At 41.4% G+C, this 9,930-nt stretch overlaps 1 protein-coding gene across 1 annotated transcript; it reads left to right on the plus strand.

Annotated features, from left to right (window-relative positions):
• Positions 1–3,817: 3,817 nt before the first annotated feature.
• On the plus strand, positions 3,818–8,541 carry UCP1 (uncoupling protein 1). Its single transcript, XM_066574690.1, has 7 exons — positions 3,818–3,864; positions 4,127–4,272; positions 5,220–5,427; positions 5,605–5,802; positions 6,257–6,358; positions 8,140–8,320; positions 8,404–8,541. The coding sequence occupies exons 2-7, from the start codon at positions 4,147–4,149 to the stop codon at positions 8,516–8,518; spliced, it is 930 nt and encodes a 309-aa protein (XP_066430787.1). The 5' UTR covers positions 3,818–3,864; positions 4,127–4,146; the 3' UTR covers positions 8,519–8,541.
• Positions 8,542–9,930: the final 1,389 nt, after the last annotated feature.

Consider the following 9,930-nt stretch of genomic DNA (forward strand, 5'->3'; position numbering starts at 1 on the left):
TAGTCTTCGTGTCACTCTTGCCTGGACAGATTATCAGGACCTCAAACTCAAACTGACATCCGGGGTAAATGAGTTCTTCTTTATGACAAGGTTACATAAGTTCAAAAAAAGACATAGGTTCATCAAGTTAAACCTTTTTAGATTAATTATAATTCTCCAATCCATTTGTTATTAGATACAGTTGCAATCAAAATTACTCAACCCCCATAGCTAATTAGGAATTGTCACATACGCACTTTCCCAGTACGTGACGTGGGCAATGCGCCCTCTATGTTAGGAAGCCGGGTAATGTTCCATCAAAGCTGTGACGGAGGGCTGGCACAAGTCATTTTTGTTAAAGTGTCATTTTTCTTTGTATGTCCTGGCAGTGAAACGTGGCAGTTCAACAGGGCAAGAGACAGATATGCTATAGAAGGTACTTAAAGGGGTGTCTGCCCTCTTTTTTATTGAAGACCTATTCAATTAAGAGGCCATCAGTAGTTGTTGAATGGAGGGCCAGAAAAAATTGCCACACTTTGTGATTTGTTCCATTGTAGGTTTCCATGGCTTATGTGGCATGAAGACCCTTAATACAATAAACTCTGACCATGACGGCTATTATAGGAATGCTAATCTTGCAAAGGAACATTTGAAATTACTTCACAGAAAACAAGGTGTTTTCTTTCCTGCTATCAGCTATTAAGCCTTTAAAGAGGTGATCTCTGTACTAGGCAAGTTACTGATTAAGAAATTGTTTTTCTGGCCTATGTATCCATCGCACACCCCTGCTCTGCCTCTCATACAAAGAGGAATCTCAGTCATTCCACGGAGCGGGACAGCGGTTTATTGGAGCAAACATGCGAGCCTCTGCTTCCATTGGTTGCATAAGGCGAGCCTCTACTGATAGAAGACGCATTAGCTGTCAGTACGATGAACTCTGAGGACTCTGTGCTAACAGAATATGTTGCAGTCAGTTTGTAGGACCGTAGCGTGTTGTATACTGTATATTTCAATATGTATTACTTCTCTATGAATTAAAGGACTAATGCCATGCGTAGGTTCAGAATGAGTCAGGAAACCCGCTTCAATGAAAGAAAAGGGTCCAGTGGACCTTGGCAAATATCCGTATATCATATAGACATACAGTTATTGCACAAATCATACTAAGTGTTCACACAAACAGGGACAGAATCACATTTAGCTTGCATACTTTGACTGTAGGTTTGATCCTGCACATATTATTGTCTTTATGCATTATATATTAGTAAAATGGGTACTTTGGGACAAAAAGCCTATTTTCATTTACCTTTTTATCTTAGTACATTCTGGGATAGTACAAAGAGTTCTGTTCAAATTACACATCTATTAGTAAGAGCAGAGAATGGCAGCAAAGAGCTTGCAAGCCTTAGGAAAGAGTCAAATTTACAAATGCTATACACTCTTCGTAAAAAAAAATCAATCCCCTAGATGAGTGGTCATTTTGCTGTAAAATTCGGCGTGCAGTTACATCTCAGGCAGATATGTAAATGATTAGGGTTGTAGGGTGATTAGATGAACGGTCTTAACACCTGAGGCCCTAAAAGTGGCTCCACTCTTGGCCTTTAAAAAGGATCTCAAACGCTACTTGTGTGCAGTGACCTCTTCTTCCGCTTGTGTAGAGCTTGTTGACCACCAGACATGTCTCTACAATGCAATCAAAGAGATTTCACCCAATTCTGATCAGACTGTTAGGAGGTGTTGCGACCAGTAGATGCACGATGGCACACACACAAGGCAACCGGGTTCAGTACACCCTTGACAGGTCACCATTTGAGAGGATCATCTGATTGTCCAACAAGCATGAGCAGCTCCCACTATTTTGTTGTCTGCCATCCAAAGACAGGTGGCACCATCATTATAGGCCCCTCTGTCTGTTGGAAAGACTTCCAGGAGCTTGGATGAAGGACACTTGGTCTAGTGCTGCCCATTCTGTATACTGTCTTTGACTGCTATGAAGTGAAAGTGGGTTGTCTTCAGCCTGCTAATCCAGGTTTAGTTTGTGTCTGGAGACCTAGGAGTGAATGCTTCAATTCTGCCTTTGCTAAAGAGCGGCACACTGCCCCCACTGCTGGTGTGATGGTCTGGGGGGGGCCCATCACATATGAGTCAGTCACCCCTAGTAGTGGTACGAGTTACAATGACAGCTCAGTGATATGTTCAGGACATCCTGCAGCCACATGTGTTCCTCTCATGGCGGCTTCCAAGAGGCAATTTGCAGCAGGATAATGCTCAGCCACACACACAAAGGGTCACAGGATGTCTCCACAACAAAATCCACAGAATGGCTATCTTCTGCTGTGGATTTCTTCTGCTTTAGGGTGAATGCACACAGGCGGAAATTTTGCGGCCAGATTTCCTGCAAAATTTCTGCCGTTGCACGCTGCCATAGGATTGCATTCGTTTACGCAACTCTATGCAGACAGAAGCGATTTGACCAGGTGAAAACTCACGCGGTAAACAAATCGCGGCATGTCCTATTTCTTTGCAAGCCAGCACACCGCAGAGCAGAAAGAAGACACCGGAGGTGGTGAGCCGCGGATCACTGCAGGGGCACGGGTCGCATTCCGCTGCGAGAATTCTCTCAGTGGGATCCAACCCAGCCATCTGCATTCACCCATAAGTGAATGGGGATTGGTTAAATTCCATTCAGTTACATTGCACTAATCATTGCTGTGGAATTCCGACTTACATTTCGCAGCTGAAACTCCACAGCAATTCCGCTATGTGTGAAATTGCACTAAAATAGAACATATAGCGTTCAATTTAGTGTGCGTTAGAAACTCCAAGCTAAAACGCTCGTCTGGGAAGCCCCATTGAAATCAATGGAGGCTCAGTACAGCGTTTTTAGCAGGCGTTACAAATGCCCGCTAAACGCTGTAGAAAAAAACCCTGTGTGATAGAGACCTAAAATTTATCTCTGGGATCCTTAAAAGAAGTTGCATCCAAGCCTGAATGTTTTTTGGACATAGGTGAGATACAAAGAGGATGCAGACACCTTGATAATATTTTCAATATAGCCTAGTAAAATAGCAAAAAAAAGTAAAGTAAGTGACCTACCAAATTACCGGATATTATAATGTTATTCTTCTATGATGACACATTATATTATCGCCATCCATTCATAGCAAATCGGTTAAATATCTATCACACAGCAGTTGATAATAGGAAACAACATAGACAGCTTCTGTACTTAGGGGGGGTTTCTTAACCGACTGTGTGATTCCATTTGGGGGTTCAGTTGCAGCTGAAGAAAAGAACACTATGAAGGAACCCCAACCAGAGCCATCGTATTGTGAAATAGACGTCCCTTTGGCGTCCGCTTTACAAGGTCTCCCTTCGTTTCCCTTTTATTTGGAGAACAGTATAGCCTAGTCGACTACTTTATTCTGTGCTACAAGTAAAATGCAAATAAACTGTAAAACGGACACCAAGGTGGTGTCCGCGTCACTAATGGCAGTGAGTGGTTCTGTTTGTTTCCTTTTGGGTGTCCCATCCAAGTGCTGTTTTTTGCAGTTGCAGCGGAATCCCGAAAGGAATCACACAGCGTGTTAAGAAATGCAGCGTGAACTCTCCCTTACTGCAACAAACTAATTTATATCGGTAGACCTCCAATTATTAAATATCCTTCACTGTAGAATAACTCTCCTGCCTGGAGGAGGAGCCGTGGGCAGAGGTGTGTGTCCTCTGCACCTCTCACAGGTATCACCTCCTCCTCCGGAGCATCTCACCTACATGTGACATCACTTCTACCTGACAATATATAAGGAGCCCTGATGAATGGACTGGCACAGAGGGGAACATCTCAGTGAGATCAAGCAAGAAGCAGATATCCTTCCAGTGTGACCAGTAAGTACAAGCATTAGATTACCCTTAGATACGATAAGAAAGATATTTCCTTTACCTGTATATCATTATTTCTTGCACCTTGAATTCCTTATTGACCCACTGTGAGTGAGATAATGCTGCTGGTATTGCATTTTCCTGATTGTAATCCAGCGATATGAAAATTGAGATTTCATAGTTGGCCAGCGTATGGTAGGATATGTCAGGACTACTATCTCTACATTGTGTCATTTTTAAAAAACCTTTCTGCATCTTTTATGCACAGCTTCAACTCATCTTATCAATATGGTTGGACTGCGACCCTCTGACGTCCCCCCGACACCCGCTGTGAAGTTCATCGGTGCTGGCACTGCAGCATGTATAGCTGACCTCTTCACATTCCCCTTGGATACAGCAAAAGTCAGACTACAGGTAAGAGCATGCTTTTGGTTTTTTAGACCCTGCGAAAACATATAGTTGTGCTTGTGTTTGTGAGTTCAATTCTTTTTTATGTCACAGACACAATACATTCATGACCGGCACCCAGGTCATTGTAGTCATCAGGCTTACCAGGCTCAGTGCACCAAATAAAAATACCAAAAACTCTAAATACACATCTATTGCATGATTTTATTGTAAAGCCCATATCACTTTTACTATATGCCTGACAAGCCAGGTATCAATTCTATAATTGAGATATTCTGTTGCAACTCAGTCTTCATTCATTGAGCCAGATGGTAACTATTTGTGGTACTTCTCACCCCAATGATCAAGTAATGTGGGTGACAGCAAGGTGTTCCTCACATCCAAATGCTACCAGGAGCTTCGGCACTGCTTGCTAGACCTTGAATGTGCTTTTCAGACTCAGGCTACATTCAAACAAGCGAGTGCGATATTAGGCTGAGACACTTGGCTCAATATCATGCTCGCCAACGTGCGTTTTTCATGGCGATGTGAAGCGTATTTGAATCAAAATCGCATCGCTTCTGGGAAATTGTGATCCTCATGTATGTGATAGGATCACAAATGTTTCCCATTGACTTCAATAGGAAATATCACACTCGCATACACATCTCATGGCATGCAAGCGCCAGGTTATGGTTTTTAAGGTCCCATTAAAAACAATGGGCAAAGCTTTCCGACAGAGCGCCCAAAGATGGAACATGTTGCGATTTTATTCCCCCCCCTGGGAGTGATGCTGAGGAAATCATCACTCATGTGAATAAATCCATAACAAAAAAAATGGATTTCCTATTTGCGTGAGTTTTGTGCGCTAGGCACATAACTCGCGCAAGAATATCATTCATGTGAATACCCTCAATCTATTATACAGTCTATTAGAGAATAAAAATAAAAAATCTGTTTTTTTTATACTTCAGATACAAGGAGAGTCAGCAGGATCTGGGGCAGTCAATGCGATCCGTTACAAAGGCGTTTTTGGCACTATAACAACTATTGTGAAGACTGAAGGGCCCAGGAGCCTCTATAATGGATTAGTGGCAGGACTGCAAAGACAAATGAGTTTTGCTTCCATTAGAATTGGACTGTATGATACAGTCAAACTCTTCTACACGAATGGAAAGGAGAGTAAGTATACACGAATAATATCTATATCATGGATATATATCAAAAATAGAAAACATTCCGATTGGTTGATTTTTAAAAGAAATCTTTTCCCAATCGTGTCTTCATTACTCTGTACTATAAAAAGGAGGTAACAACATGTGTGTACATGCTGGTGATTATTGTATATTCTTCTTGTAGAAGCTGGTATTGGAAGCAGAATACTTGCTGGCTGTACGACGGGAGCATTGGCTGTCACAGTGGCCCAGCCAACTGATGTGGTGAAAGTCAGATTCCAAGCTCAGATCACTCTCCAAGGGGTGAAGAAGAGGTACAATGGTACTATGGATGCATACAAAACCATTGCAAGAGAAGAAGGAATGAGAGGCCTTTGGAAAGGTACATAGTGTAATAATATACTGGGGCAGTAACATATCAATGTGTGCAGCTATAGTTAATATATTGGTATATTCAGTTATATTCTATAGCTATAAAGCACTGGTGAGTACATATAATTCTACAATATATTGTATAAATTACCACGTACTTATGATAGCATCAAAGAATTACTTAGGCATCTAAATATACAATAGCGGTACTCTAACATGCCTCCCATGGCTGTTAGGGTCTGCTTGGCAATGCAGTTTTTCAGCAGCTGGAGAGTTGCAGGTTGACCACCATATGAATATAGTAATGAAAAGGGATTTATAGTTCTATGAAGAATTTTCTCAAGACTAAGCATTATTGTACAAGTGTAATAGTTGGACGAGAGTTAATACAGTTGAATTGTAAGCGCTTACATAGTAATAAGTCATTTATAACATGCAAACTGTTCACTTTTTTTAAAACACAGGAACATTTCCAAATGTGACAAGAAACGCAATTGTCAACTGCACAGAGCTGGTAACCTATGACTTAATAAAGGAATCGCTGCTGCAGTACAAACTACTGACAGGTAACTACAGTTGTACAGAACACAAACTAATGGGTTAGAGTTCATAACTCAAAAGTAAAGCAGTGTGTGTCCGCAGTTGTAGCAGACAGATTGTTCTAGAGCAGGAGAAATAGATATTTTGAGTTATTACTTTTATTTCCAATTGCTTATATAGCTCTAACGTATTCTGTTGAGCTGTATAGAGATGGTCACAATTAACATCACATTGGTCCCTGTTAGAGATGAGCGAGTATACTCGCTAAGGCTAACTATTCGAGCGAGTAGTTCCTTAGCCGAGTATCCTCCCGCTCGTCTCTAAAGATTCGGCTGCCGACGCTGGTGACAGGTGAGTTGCGGCGGTGAGCATGGGGGAGCGGGGGGGGGGGGGGGGGGGGAGGGAGAGAGAGATCTCCCCTCCGTTCCTCCCTGCTCTCCCCCGCCGGCCCCCGAATCTTTAGAGACGAGCCTAAAGCAGATCCAAAATGAAATAGATCCAAAGATATTTATATATATATATATATATATATATATATATATATATATATATATATATATATATATGAAAAGGCACAGACATGGTTTGATTGCACTTTAAACAATACCAGAACAGGATGAGTAGAGTAGTAAATATTTAATCGATCCAATAATAAGGATGTGAAAGTTTTATGGTCTCTAAATTGGCATTAGGGGGTCACCAGGCCACCAGGCCAGAGTGTTATCTCTGCTCCAGATTTCTCATATTCTCTAATGATGCATGAAGCCACTTGCAATGTTGATTCCTGTCTTGAGACTGTCAAAGATGGAATAAAGCCAGGAATCAACATTGCAAGTGGCGTCATGCAACATTGGAGAGTATGAGAAATCTATAGCAGAAATAGCACTCTGGCCTGGTGACACCCTAACACCAATTTAGAGACCATAAAACTTTCAGATCCTTATCAGTGGACTAATTAAGTATTTACTGCTCTACTCATCCTTTCTGGTATTGTTTTAAGCGCAAATTTATCACACCAGGTCTGTGCCTTTTCATATGTATGTGCCTATATATGTATGTTTCTTCAGATCGATTCCATTAAGCCTGAGGAAGAACCCTAAGTAGGTTTAAAAGCTCACTGTAACATCGTTTCTTCTTGTTAGCCATTAAAAGGTATCATATCTACAAGACTATGTAGGTATCATATCTGTTCAGATTGGGGAATTAAAGGAAAAAAAAAAAAAAAAAGCACACACTGCGCATATCCATGTGATTCACGGGCATGCGCAGTGCCATATGCGTCTCTGCCGACTCTCTGCTGGCAGAGCATATGGCTGCAGAATGTATAAAACACTGTGGGAGACCTGCAGTATTTTACGCATGCGTCTGGGCATGAGCCCTTATACGGGGGCAATTATTGCCTGAATAATTGCTTAAAATAGAGATTTTTGCCGATAGTCGTCCTATGTATACAGTCAGAGACAGGGCAGTGAGCAAGCAATCACTCAGTAGTCGCTAGACACTTTGTTTCACCTCACTGAAACAAAGCAACTGGCGATCAACTTCTCTCTCAGGGTAAATAGCTTTGAATGACTGCTTGTTTGTAGTGAATGGAAGAGCTCTCCCCCTTCATTCACTGAATGACTATCACTTCTGTGTGCACAGGAGCAATTGTTGTTGGGATGGCTAGCAGGCACTTATGCGCCTGATAGCTATCTTGTGTCCTGTACCTTAGGAAGAGTCTAGTCTACTGGGCAAATGTACTTACATTGAAGCACAGATGTAGAGGTGACTTCTGTTTTATCATAATTTGCCTTTTCTTTTGTAGATAACCTCCCTTGCCATTTTGTATCCGCCTTTGGAGCTGGGTTTTGTACTACTGTTATTGCTTCCCCGGTGGATGTCGTAAAGACAAGATACATGAATTCTCCACCTGGACTGTACAAGTCAGCTATTAACTGTGCATGGACGATGGTCACCAAGGAGGGCCCTACTGCCTTTTATAAAGGGTAATTGTCACCACCATAGAAAAATAACAGAAAATGCTAATGTTTTCCCAACTTTCTGATTTTTGGCCTTCATTTCTTTCCAGGTTTGTTCCTTCATTCCTGAGGTTGGGATCCTGGAATGTTGTCATGTTTGTGTCTTATGAACAACTGAAGAGAGCAATGATGATGTCCAGACAAAAAGTTGAATATGCAACCTGAAATCCCAAGGTCTAATATGTAGACCAAGACTCACAAAATGGACATATATTAGTAAGGCCCAGCCTATCCATTCCTAGTACATTACACATCTGTATACTAAAGGAGTGGGAGAAGATGACTGTAATGTGGCAAACACTGCAGCTCGTAAAAGACAAAGCTTGCCCTTATAATGTGTTCAGCCTACAGTCTTAAGCTGGCCATATGCATTAGAAAGAAGTAGGTTGCTAATTGAATAACCAGTGAATGAACGATTGTCTGATGAACATCCATTTCACAGATGTAGTCATATACATTTTAGTCCAGATTGGCTGTCACAGTTGTTCAAACTGGCCATACTTGTTCAATGATCTTTCTGGGAATGGTTTATCAATGACAGATCCGCCTTTCGTCCAAATGACCAACTATCGTATACATATTTCATATGTGGACAACTACTTTCCAAATGATGACTGTCATTGATCAGCTGAAACAATCAGTCACTGCTAAATTTCATCAAATGAGTAATTGTTTTGGTTGAAATCATCCATTTTCATCAACTTGTGTATTGTGTATGGGCACTTTACAGTGTATGGGTACAGTCAACAATGGAAATGTGTAGCAACTGCATACTGTTTTAGTGACTGTATAGTATATGAAGGGCTTAGGGGTGTAAGTTAATACCATATCTTGCCCTAGACGTTATATTTAAGATGGGTCTTCCACTTATGATGGGTAATGCCAAAAAAAAAAACATTTCAATACTACCTGGCCAATATCAGAATATATTGATCTTGTCAAGAGTCTATTTAGTTCCCAGCAGGGACAGTATATTCTGCCAAGGTTGAAGGTTGCACTTTAATTATATATACAGGGGACCAGATCTATTTCATGGTCTTGTAAAAAGTAGAAGCAGCTTAGATCAGTCAGGGTACTGACTATGTACTCACTATATCTGGCCTCGTCATTTATCTGTATTTTTATATTTATTTCAAATAGGAAAATAAGCAGAATAAATGATTATATTTTTTTAAGAAAGTCGTAATGTGTTATGTGTGCGCAATATTCATTACAAGTACGGTACATGGAATTCATTTGGTACAAACAACTGCGTTTACTGCGATTTCAGCAGCGCAGGCAAGGAGGCTGAAAAGAGAAAAAAAAGCAACATTCAACCAGTCGATGCCGTTCGGGTCCCTGACGTTGCTCTCCGAAACTTCAGGCAGGCTTCCAGGCACTTGTCAGCACCGAAAGAGCATCTTTTGCTGGTGACAGGTTTTGAAGACTCCACGTCCAGCAAGAGATTGTTCTGATTGGCTGAGCCACAGAATCAGCCAATCACAGACATTCACTGAATGGCTGTGATTGGTTCGAGCGCTGGCTCAGCCAATCAGAGCAATGTCTTGCCTGAGGCAGGGTCTTCAAACACTGCCACC

This window comes from Eleutherodactylus coqui, chromosome 7, assembly GCF_035609145.1.
Source record: "Eleutherodactylus coqui strain aEleCoq1 chromosome 7, aEleCoq1.hap1, whole genome shotgun sequence".
NCBI lineage: Eukaryota > Metazoa > Chordata > Amphibia > Anura > Eleutherodactylidae > Eleutherodactylus > Eleutherodactylus coqui.